This window comes from Nanorana parkeri, unplaced genomic scaffold (assembly GCF_000935625.1).
Source record: "Nanorana parkeri isolate BGI_ZX_2015 unplaced genomic scaffold, ASM93562v1 scaffold2308, whole genome shotgun sequence".
Lineage (NCBI taxonomy): Eukaryota > Metazoa > Chordata > Amphibia > Anura > Dicroglossidae > Nanorana > Nanorana parkeri.
Window position 1 is genome coordinate 70,517 of NW_017308576.1, and position 12,495 is coordinate 83,011.

Genomic DNA, 12,495 nt, shown 5'->3' on the forward strand with positions numbered 1-12,495 from the left:
TGGTGGGGGGGGGGGGGGGGGCGGTGTACAAAGACCATAAGGGCATGCTGGGACATGTAGTTCTCTGATGTGGAGAGGTGTACAGGGGCAATGAAGGCATGCTGCTGGTTTGTAGTTGAACTGCAAGTCCCAGCATGCCTTCATTGTTCTACCCCAGGGTCGCAGGCACTGGCGTTCTACTACTTGGAGGGGGGTGGGGGGAAGGAAAAGAGGGCCCAGCCCAGCACCGACATTGCCTCCTGGGACTACAGCTCCTAGGGTGGGGGGGGCCTTCATGGTTTCTTGCACGCGGGCCCTGTGGTTTCTAGTTACGCCTCTGCACCCTTTTGAGAGATCCTTGATTGTGAGATCTTCAGTGATCTACCTTTTTTGTATGTTCCCTTTTAGGTGGTCCACACATGAACACCAGGTTGGCGAGCTGGCCCGTTCTCTAGGGTTCACACATGTCTCGCTCTCCTCGGAGGTGATGCCAATGATCCGCATGGTGCCCAGGGGTTACACAGCCTGCGCTGATGCCTATCTGACCCCATGTATACAGAGATACCTGGACGGGTTCAGCAGAGGCTTCAAGAACCAGCTCAAGGTGAGACACAGGACATGGACACAGGATATGTGTGTTTACTGGTTTGGAGCACCTGACTTTATAGATCCTAGAGCAGGAGGTTGTACAAATCATGTAAAATCAAGAAAATGACGTACTGCCAGAGGCACTGTGCAAAGCCTGATGAATCTGACTACTACAGCTTGTATGCACCAGTAGAGTTTGAGGTCTGATATCATTTCACAAGTCACAAAGCTACTTCTACCTGCAGGATTTACAGGTCCTCTTCATGCGTTCCGATGGAGGCCTGACCCCGATGCAAAGCTTCAGCGGTTCCCGCGCCATCCTCTCTGGACCAGCAGGGGGAGTGGTAGGTTACGCCATCACTACCTATCGGCCCGACAATCCCCAGCCTGTTATTGGCTTCGATATGGGAGGTGAGACAGATGATGAGTGGCCCAGCAGGCAAATATTATAGTGTGCAATCTGCCCTTATTAATGACAAACCTTTAACATCTGAACCCAGCTTGGCATTTGATGGTAAAACTTATACATACCTTTTGCAGACACATAGGGTTCGTTTTATAATTAATTTGCAGGAGCCTTTGCCCTGCAAATATCAGCAGACGCTTGTTTTGTGTGAATAATGACAAAAGCAAACGTTCTTATATCTGCAGGTCGAATGTAATGTGGTGCAATACTACATTATGGCCAGTAGATGGAGCGGAGGTGCATCTTAACTATATATTGACTATGCCCCTTAGCGCCATCTAGTGGCTGTAATTGGTTGTATATGTGTCTCAGCTTGAACAGGATCCACATTGTCCTGAAAACGGTTTTTTTTTTTCATTTGAATTGGGCAAGAAAGTGAACCTCTGTTGGGTCTATGCTGCCATCTGGTTTGCTTTAATTCTAGGTCATGATGACAACTGTGCCGTGTGCCTTCCACTGTGCTAGGTGAGAGGCTCATCAGCCTCCCCCTAGCGCAGCACTGTCAGCTCTTGCACTGAGCAGCCATTCAAAATATGCTGCCCGGTGCAGTGTTGGCTTGAGGTGGGGTGTGCTGGGGGTATGGCTGTGAGGGAGCTCCATCCATACATTGCTTCCAGCTCCCTCGCATGTCCTGTAGAGGAGCCTGGACTGGAGTGATGTCACATTCTGGCTCCCGCCACCTCTACAGTGCACAGGAGAGCTGTACCAGCAATGCACATATGGATGGAGCTCCGTCACAGCACAGCAGCCCACACTGGACGCCAGTCTAAGGATCCACTCCAGTTCTCGTAAGGAAGGGAGACTGGGTGGATCGCGTTCTGGTGCTGGAGATGGGTTGCATTGCCATTCATTTCAATGGCACCCAAACGCACCTCCCGTCCACAGTTCGATCACCCGCACCAGAACGTACGGTACCACAGCGTCATGCATTGCTGTGCGACTTGGGTCACGACTTAATGACTAAGGACAAATGTGGGTCCTGAGGTTACACAGGTTGAGCACCACTGGTCTAAGGGATTTATTGCCGTTTGTGTCTCCATCGGGAAAACAAACCTTTACATGCAAGTGCGATTTATCTCCATGGCCACAGCTCCCGTCTTCTCTCTCTACCTTCCTCCGCACCGTAGGCACCTCCACGGATGTCAGTCGTTACGCCGGCGAGTATGAACATGTGTTTGAGGCCACGACGGCCGGAATCAGTATCCAGGCACCACAGCTCGATATAAACACGGTGGCGGCAGGGGGAGGCTCCATGCTTTTCTTCAGGTGGGAGCATCCTACAGAGGTCTCTCTTTTTATTGTTGTTCATCAATTTCACCATCACAATGAACTACCTCCGCCACTAGACAACCGATATCTGAAGATTAATTATCTTTTGCTTTGTTACTTGTGCTTTGGGAACATTAATCTACATTGCAGCTGTGAAGTAGTAGCGTGCACCTGTGTGCTTTTCAAGTTCCAGGACTGCACTGTCCATGACAAACTAACTATTGGGAACCAATCACAGTGGTCACTGGACGTTTGTTTAGAAACAAACTACTTCAACCTGCAGGTGGCACTGCACACAGAGAAACAGATAGAGCCATCGCAGGTCTGAACAAGGGGGAGGTAGCTGAATAATGCCCACTATGTGTCAGTGAATGTGGGTCCAGCTCAATGTATGCAAAGTGAAGTATCTCCATGTAGGACCACCAGCCCAACATTTCATATAGGTTCTGGTCAAGGTGGGAAATGCCCCTCAGCCCAGTCCTCATCTGTTGGTGACCTTGTTAAATGTCATTGGGCATCAAAGATTCAAAGACCTCCTTTCATTGGTCCGCACAACATCTATTACTTTACAAAGAAAACATTACAAGGGTGTGTACTATTGTGTAATGATCTCTGTTGGAGAACATCAATCAGAACTGTATGCTCAGAATATTTTTGTATGTGAGTGATGAAATTACAGATGGCTGGCCCATCATGAATGTCAGGAAAATAAAATATGTATTCCCTAAAATACATCATCTTTTAGACTTCAAGTAGACCTGTCATCATGTAGGCAACCATTGTGGACCTTCATGGTGCTGATGGTTTGGCTTCCTCCTTGGTACTGACGGTGATGGTCTGGCTTCCTCCTTGGTGCTGATGGTGATGCTTCCTGCTTGATGGTGATGGTTTGACTTATACCATGGTGCTGATGGTCATGCTTTGGCTTCCTCCTTGGTGCTTATGGTGATGCTTTGGCTTCCTCCTTGGTGCTGACGGTGTTGCTTTGGCTTCCTCGGTGCTTATGGTGATGTTTTGGCTTCCTCCTTGGTGCTGACGGTGTTGCTTTGGCTTCCTCGGTGCTTATGGTGATGTTTTGGCTTCCTCCTTGGTCCTGACGGTGATGGTCTGGCTTCCTCCTTGGTGCTGACGGTGATGGTCTGGCTTCCTTCTTGGTGCTGACGGTGATGGTCTGGCTTCCTCCCTGGTGCTGACGGTGATGCTTTGGCTTCCTCCTTGGTGCTGACGGTGTTGCTTTTGGCTTCCTCGGTGCTTATGGTGATATTTTGGCTTCCTCCTTGGTGCTGACGGTGATGCTTTGGCTTTCCCCATGGTGCTCACAATGATGGTCTTGCTTCTATTCTTTTGAGTCTTTGACCAAGAACAAGTATAGAGATGAAGGATAACAACGTCTTGTTCTGGATCTGTGGCTCACAAGTATTTATATCAGAGACCGCTAAAAACAATGTTCTGAAGTAGTAATGTCCATGAATGAGATCCTGAAGGTGTTTAGGAGGATCATGGAGGTGTACCTACAAGGATGAGAAGATGTTTGTGTGTGACATGAAACTGATTGTTTAAACTTAATTTTCAGGTCAGGATTGTTTGTGGTTGGACCAGAGTCTGCTGGAGCCCATCCGGGGCCGGCATGCTACAGGAAAGGTAATGGCTCTTTAAAGTAGATGTGAAGGCAAGGGTGCAGAGAGAAGCGGGGTGATCTTCAGGCATATATCAGAATGCGTTTCAAAGGTTGCAAAGAACCTATCTTGAAACTTTTATTCATCAGTTATGTGACCGCCTCCTGAGCCTCTCTTCTTATTTGTGGCTAGGGCTGTGAGCAGGTTAGAAGCCACAGCTCGTCACCTACTAGACACAGCCTTCCTTTAGCCGTCGGCCTACCGCCGGAGCGGCCACTACAGGGTGATAACACAACTGCTGCCTCTGGGAAGGTGGTTAGTGAGCGTCACCCTACAACAGGAAGTTCAATGGACATTACAGTGAGCAGGGGGACCATTAGGTATTGGTGTCGGAGCTTAGATAAAATAAAACAGGTTTGGCTGTGCAAGTATAGAGATGCAAGGGCAGCTACTGAATATATTTAGGCTAGAAATGGCTGTGAAGGACAGTACCAGGGATGACTGGGGACATCTAGTGATTGGAAGAAATGGCTGTGAAGGACAGTACTAGGGATGACTGGGGACATCTAGTGATGGGAAGAAATGGGTGTGAAGGACAGTACTAGGGGTGACTGGGGACATCTAGTGATGGGAAGAAATGGCTGTGAAGGACAGTACCAGGGATGACTGGGGACATCTAGTGATTGGAAGAAATGGCTGTGAAGGACAGTACTAGGGATGACTGGGGACATCTAGTGATGGGAAGAAATGGGTGTGAAGGACAGTACTAGGGGTGACTGGGGACATCTAGTGATGGGAAGAAATGGCTGTGAAGGACAGTACTAGGGATGACTGGGGACATCTAGTGATGGGAAGAAATGGCTGTGAAGGACAGTACTAGGGATGACTGGGGACATCTAGTGATTGGAAGAAATGGCTGTGAAGGACAGTACTAGGGATGACTGGGGACATCTAGTGATGGGAAGAAATGGGTGTGAAGGACAGTACTAGGGGTGACTGGGGACATCTAGTGATGGGAAGAAATGGCTGTGAAGGACAGTACTAGGGATGACTGGGGACATCTAGTGATGGGAAGAAATGGCTGTGAAGGACAGTACTAGGGATGACTGGGGACATCTAGTGATGGGAAGAAATGGCTGTGAAGGACAGTACTAGGGATGACTGGGGACATCTAGTGATGGGAAGAAATGGCTGTGAAGGACAGTACTAGGGATGACTGGGGACATCTAGTGATGGGAAGAAATGGCTGTGAAGGACAGTACTAGGGATGACTGGGGACATCTAGTGATGGGAAGAAATGGCTGTGAAGGACAGTACTAGGGATGACTGGGGACATCTAGTGATTGGAAGAAATGGCTGTGAAGGACAGTACTAGGGATGACTGGGGACATCTAGTGATGGGAAGAAATGGCTGTGAAGGACAGTACTAGGGATGACTGGGGACATCTAGTGATGGGAAGAAATGGCTGTGAAGGACAGTACCAGGGATGACTGGGGACATCTAGTGATTGGAAGAAATGGCTGTGAAGGACAGTACTAGGGATGACTGGGGACATCTAGTGATGGGAAGAAATGGCTGTGAAGGACAGTACTAGGGATGACTGGGGACATCTAGTGATGGGAAGAAATGGCTGTGAAGGACAGTACCAGGGATGACTGGGGACATCTAGTGATTGGAAGAAATGGCTGTGAAGGACAGTACTAGGGATGACTGGGGACATCTAGTGATGGGAAGAAATGGCTGTGAAGGACAGTACTAGGGATGACTGGGGACATCTAGTGATGGGAAGAAATGGCTGTGAAGGACAGTACTAGGGATGACTGGGGACATCTAGTGATTGGAAGAAATGGCTGTGAAGGACAGTACTAGGGATGACTGGGGACATCTAGTGATGGGAAGAAATGGCTGTGAAGGACAGTACTAGGGATGACTGGGGACATCTAGTGATGGGAAGAAATGGCTGTGAAGGACAGTACTAGGGATGACTGGGGACATCTAGTGATGGGAAGAAATGGCTGTGAAGGACAGTACTAGGGATGACTGGGGACATCTAGTGATGGGAAGAAATGGCTGTGAAGGACAGTACTAGGGATGACTGGGGACATCTAGTGATGGGAAGAAATGGCTGTGAAGGACAGTACTAGGGATGACTGGGGACATCTAGTGATTGGAAGAAATGGCTGTGAAGGACAGTACTAGGGATGACTGAGGACATCTAGTGATGGGAAGAAATGGCTGTGAAGGACAGTACTAGGGATGACTGGGGACATCTAGTGATGGGAAGAAATGGCTGTGAAGGACAGTACTAGGGATGACTGGGGACATCTAGTGATGGGAAGAAATGGCTGTGAAGGACAGTACTAGGGATGACTGGGGACATCTAGTGATGGGAAGAAATGGCTGTGAAGGACAGTACTAGGGATGACTGGGGACATCTAGTGATGGGAAGAAATGGCTGTGAAGGACAGTACTAGGGATGACTGGGGACATCTAGTGATGGGAAGAAATGGCTGTGAAGGACAGTACTAGGGATGACTGGGGACATCTAGTGATGGGAAGAAATGGCTGTGAAGGACAGTACTAGGGATGACTGGGGACATCTAGTGATGGGAAGAAATGGCTGTGAAGGACAGTACTAGGGATGACTGGGGACATCTAGTGATGGGAAGAAATGGCTGTGAAGGACAGTACTAGGGATGACTGGGGACATCTAGTGATGGGAAGAAATGGCTGTGAAGGACAGTACTAGGGATGACTGGGGACATCTAGTGATGGGAAGAAATGGCTGTGAAGGACAGTACTAGGGATGACTGGGGACATCTAGTGATGGGAAGAAATGGCTGTGAAGGACAGTACTAGGGATGACTGGGGACATCTAGTGATGGGAAGAAATGGCTGTGAAGGACAGTACTAGGGATGACTGGGGACATCTAGTGATGGGAAGAAATGGCTGTGAAGGACAGTACTAGGGATGACTGGGGACATCTAGTGATGGGAAGAAATGGCTGTGAAGGACAGTACTAGGGATGACTGGGGACATCTAGTGATGGGAAGAAATGGCTGTGAAGGACAGTACTAGGGATGACTGGGGACATCTAGTGATGGGAAGAAATGGCTGTGAAGGACAGTACTAGGGATGACTGGGGACATCTAGTGATGGGAAGAAATGGCTGTGAAGGACAGTACTAGGGATGACTGGGGACATCTAGTGATGGGAAGAAATGGCTGTGAAGGACAGTACTAGGGATGACTGGGGACATCTAGTGATGGGAAGAAATGGCTGTGAAGGACAGTACTAGGGATGACTGGGGACATCTAGTGATGGGAAGAAATGGCTGTGAAGGACAGTACTAGGGATGACTGGGGACATCTAGTGATGGGAAGAAATGGCTGTGAAGGACAGTACTAGGGATGACTGGGGACATCTAGTGATGGGAAGAAATGGCTGTGAAGGACAGTACTAGGGATGACTGGGGACATCTAGTGATGGGAAGAAATGGCTGTGAAGGACAGTACTAGGGATGACTGGGGACATCTAGTGATGGGAAGAAATGGCTGTGAAGGACAGTACTAGGGATGACTGGGGACATCTAGTGATGGGAAGAAATGGCTGTGAAGGACAGTACTAGGGATGACTGGGGACATCTAGTGATGGGAAGAAATGGCTGTGAAGGACAGTACTAGGGATGACTGGGGACATCTAGTGATGGGAAGAAATGGCTGTGAAGGACAGTACTAGGGATGACTGGGGACATCTAGTGATGGGAAGAAATGGCTGTGAAGGACAGTACTAGGGATGACTGGGGACATCTAGTGATGGGAAGAAATGGCTGTGAAGGACAGTACTAGGGATGACTGGGGACATCTAGTGATGGGAAGAAATGGCTGTGAAGGACAGTACTAGGGATGACTGGGGACATCTAGTGATGGGAAGAAATGGCTGTGAAGGACAGTACTAGGGATGACTGGGGACATCTAGTGATGGGAAGAAATGGCTGTGAAGGACAGTACTAGGGATGACTGGGGACATCTAGTGATGGGAAGAAATGGCTGTGAAGGACAGTACTAGGGATGACTGGGGACATCTAGTGATGGGAAGAAATGGCTGTGAAGGACAGTACTAGGGATGACTGGGGACATCTAGTGATGGGAAGAAATGGCTGTGAAGGACAGTACTAGGGATGACTGGGGACATCTAGTGATGGGAAGAAATGGCTGTGAAGGACAGTACTAGGGATGACTGGGGACATCTAGTGATGGGAAGAAATGGCTGTGAAGGACAGTACTAGGGATGACTGGGGACATCTAGTGATGGGAAGAAATGGCTGTGAAGGACAGTACTAGGGATGACTGGGGACATCTAGTGATGGGAAGAAATGGCTGTGAAGGACAGTACTAGGGATGACTGGGGACATCTAGTGATGGGAAGAAATGGCTGTGAAGGACAGTACTAGGGATGACTGGGGACATCTAGTGATGGGAAGAAATGGCTGTGAAGGACAGTACTAGGGATGACTGGGGACATCTAGTGATGGGAAGAAATGGCTGTGAAGGACAGTACTAGGGATGACTGGGGACATCTAGTGATGGGAAGAAATGGCTGTGAAGGACAGTACTAGGGATGACTGGGGACATCTAGTGATGGGAAGAAATGGCTGTGAAGGACAGTACTAGGGATGACTGGGGACATCTAGTGATGGGAAGAAATGGCTGTGAAGGACAGTACTAGGGATGACTGGGGACATCTAGTGATGGGAAGAAATGGCTGTGAAGGACAGTACTAGGGATGACTGGGGACATCTAGTGATGGGAAGAAATGGCTGTGAAGGACAGTACTAGGGATGACTGGGGACATCTAGTGATGGGAAGAAATGGCTGTGAAGGACAGTACTAGGGATGACTGGGGACATCTAGTGATGGGAAGAAATGGCTGTGAAGGACAGTACTAGGGATGACTGGGGACATCTAGTGATGGGAAGAAATGGCTGTGAAGGACAGTACTAGGGATGACTGGGGACATCTAGTGATGGGAAGAAATGGCTGTGAAGGACAGTACTAGGGATGACTGGGGACATCTAGTGATGGGAAGAAATGGCTGTGAAGGACAGTACTAGGGATGACTGGGGACATCTAGTGATGGGAAGAAATGGCTGTGAAGGACAGTACTAGGGATGACTGGGGACATCTAGTGATGGGAAGAAATGGCTGTGAAGGACAGTACTAGGGATGACTGGGGACATCTAGTGATGGGAAGAAATGGCTGTGAAGGACAGTACTAGGGATGACTGGGGACATCTAGTGATGGGAAGAAATGGCTGTGAAGGACAGTACTAGGGATGACTGGGGACATCTAGTGATGGGAAGAAATGGCTGTGAAGGACAGTACTAGTGATGACTGAGAACATCTAGTGATGGGAAGAAATGGGTGTGAAGGACAGTACCAGGGATGACTGAGGACATCTAGTGATGGGAAGAAATGGCTGTGAAGGACAGTACTAAGATGACTGGGGACATCTAGTGACGGGAAGCATGCGCTGTGGGGGACAGTACCAGGGAAGAGGTTGCAGCCTTTGGCAAGCTTTATTCATGGTATAAACACTGTGATTATTTGGATCCCAGGGGGCCCCCTAACCGTGACCGATGCCAACCTCTGCCTGGGCCGCTTACTACCCGACTACTTTCCACGCATCTTCGGCCCCTCGGAAGACCAACCTCTCTCTGAAGAAGATACGACACGGAAGTTCCAGGAACTGACGGCCGAGATTAACCAGTTTCAGCGTGGCCGACCAGGGGGAGGATCTTCTCTCAGCGTAGAGGAAGTGGCCATGGGCTTCATCAGGGTGGCCAATGAGGCCATGTGTCGGCCAATCAGATCGCTTACTCAGGTAGTGACCTTCAGACCATAGCTTGTGGCCTTTCCACACGCTTGTTAAAACTTATAAACTGATCAAATTTTTACCTATTTTACTCCTAAAGTGTATCTAAAGTCACAACCTTTTTTTCCCCCCAAAAAAATATATCCTGTGTGTGTGTCCCCGTGAGGGAGATGCGCACACTTTAGTTGTCTTGATTGACATCATCATTGGGCAGTACAGTGGCTTGGTGGTTAGCACGTCTGCCTTGCAGCACTGCGGTCCCTGGTTCAAATCTTGGTCAGGACATTATAAGTAGGGATGCGCTGATACCGGTTTTTCGTTATCGAGTACCGATATTTTTTTTCCGGTACTCGCCGATACCGATACCGGAAGTCCCATTAAGGAAACCAGGCGGTGATTAGCAGGGAAGCCGTCTCAATGCTTCTCGTCGCTAGATGATGAGAAAGCATGGAGTCGGCTTTCTGGCCAATCACGAAGCCGGACGCCGTTTAATGATGTGGCGCCCAGCTTCCTGATTTTGCAAGCTTCCTGACCAATCAGGAAGCTGGGCAGCGAGTCATTACACACTGCCTGGCTTCCTGATTGGCCGGGAAGCTGGCTCCATGGTCCCTCGTCACAAGTGACGAGGGAGCATGGAGCCGGCTTCCCGGCCAAACAGGAAGCCAAGCAGCGTGTAATGACTCGCTGCCCAGCTTCCTGATGCCGGAAGTATCGTGTGCATCGGAGCATTTTGGCGAGTATGAGTACTCGCCCAAATACTCGACATCGGCACCAATACTAGTATCTGTATTGGTGCATCCCTAATTCAAAATTTTGGGTTGTCACCAGAACATGACTCTAGATGAAGTCTTCCAATGGTGACACTAGTCTAAGAGGAGATTTACATCATAGACAGGAAGTGAAGGGAAATTCCCGCCTTCCCCCATGGAACATAAAGTCTTATACTGTTCCCTACTTCATCCAAAATAAAAGAAGGCAAAGTTGTGACTTTGGATACTTTGTTTCCTTTTATAGTTTTCCGTTAATCTTTTCTTTTATTTGTTTACAGGCAAAAGGCCATGACACGTCTCGCCATGTCTTATCGTGTTTTGGGGGTGCGGGGGGTCAGCATGCTTGCGCCATTGCCCGCTCACTGGGGATGAAGACGGTTTTTATTCACAAGTACGTCTGATCGGATATTTTGATATTTTATTTATTTTTTCTTTTAAATAATAATTATGCACAAAAATCACATTATTAGTATTATTATTATTATTATTTTCTGTTGGAAGGAACCCGATTCACATTATCAGCAATTTCTGCACAAATAATTTCGTAGGGATTGTTTTATTTGCTGGGAAATTTGGAAGTGACTATCCCCTTGTGATCCCTCCAATTTGTTTGTGATATTGAAGATTATAAAACTCTTCAGGCCTGAAATTCTACAGACTACACGGTACTGGCCCACCGCCCGCCTGATCTTTGGTGGTGACCATCACTGCGCCAATCCCGAGCGCTCTCCCTGATAACCACCTCATGGGAGGCCACAAGCCTGATATCAACCTGGAAGAGATGTTCAGGGGTCCAAATTTGATGGCATTTGGGTCCAAGCTTTGCATCCTATAGCATGGAAAGTCTTTGTGATTTATGGGCCAATTCACCCAAAGGGCCTACTTAATGCTAATGTTTAATCTGCTTATATTTTTATTCCCTGGTCCCCCTCCCCCCTCTTTGAATAAAACCTTCCTATTTCAATTACATATCTTGTATACCCGGTGATGTCATGGCTGGGTCTCTGTGTCTCTCTATACAATGCAGCCAATTCACGGCTGATGGGAGGGGCCGGCACGGTGCTGTACGTAGCTTCCTGTACATAGCTGCGTCAGTACTCCTCTCAAGAGCCCTCAGCCCCCGTGGAAGCATTGGGCTGGCTCTTGGGAGGAGTTATGCAAATATTTAAAATGCCTTGATGGGTGGATGTCAGTCTGGAGGGGTGGGTGTTTCTAGGGGTGTTGTATGTGCATACAGACCTCCCTAGGGACATTGGGCCTCCAGGAACTAAAAGCCAATGAATGAAAGGGGTGGGGTCAGGCTGGGAAGGACAGTGCTAGATGGTGCTGGATGTCCTCCAGCCAGGAAATGAGGGCGGGGCTCTGTGTGACTTGCTGCAGCTTCTAATGCACATTGTGAGAAGCTCCCAGTGTGCAGTGACATCAGAGGAGGCCATTCCAGTCCAGTAGAGGAGCCGGTACAACTAAATTCTAGATGGGGAGTGATGGTTATTTGGTGCCTTAGCCCCCCTCCCCCCCCACCCCCCCAGGCTCAGCTCCTCCTTTGCTCCCTCCTATATTGGAGTGTGTATTAATGAGTAGGGAGCTGCATTCATCTGTTATATTGCCGTATTTACCATTCCACTCCTCCTAGGTACGGGGGTGTTCTGTCCGCTTTCGGCATGGCTCTGGCAGACGTGGTACATGAGGCTCAGGAGCCGTGCTCCGTGCTGTACAGCAAAGACTCCTTCCCTCTCCTGGAGGAACGTATCGCGGCTCTGGAACAGCGGTGTATTGAGGTTCTGCAGCAGCAGGGATTCCACCGGTGAGAGTCCCATCGTCATGTGATAGACCGTCTTCTGATATGTACTGTGTGTGTGTGGTCCGTGTCCGAGCATTGCATGCAGAGTGATACCGTGTGTTTAACCCCTTCAGCTCCCCCACCTGCTCC

The 12,495-nt window shown here is 48.9% G+C and overlaps 1 protein-coding gene across 2 annotated transcripts in view; it reads left to right on the forward strand.

The window, feature by feature from the left end:
* Nucleotides 1–12,495, forward strand: part of OPLAH (5-oxoprolinase (ATP-hydrolysing)) — a 42,122-nt gene that overhangs the window by 10,259 nt on the left and 19,368 nt on the right. For both annotated transcript variants that reach the window (XM_018573268.1, XM_018573269.1), the window contains 7 exons: nucleotides 388–583; nucleotides 813–978; nucleotides 2,161–2,299; nucleotides 3,876–3,943; nucleotides 9,539–9,804; nucleotides 10,844–10,956; nucleotides 12,199–12,369. In XM_018573268.1, coding sequence (XP_018428770.1) covers nucleotides 388–583; nucleotides 813–978; nucleotides 2,161–2,299; nucleotides 3,876–3,943; nucleotides 9,539–9,804; nucleotides 10,844–10,956; nucleotides 12,199–12,369 — 1,119 coding nt within the window. The remainder of the gene's footprint in view (nucleotides 1–387; nucleotides 584–812; nucleotides 979–2,160; nucleotides 2,300–3,875; nucleotides 3,944–9,538; nucleotides 9,805–10,843; nucleotides 10,957–12,198; nucleotides 12,370–12,495) is intronic.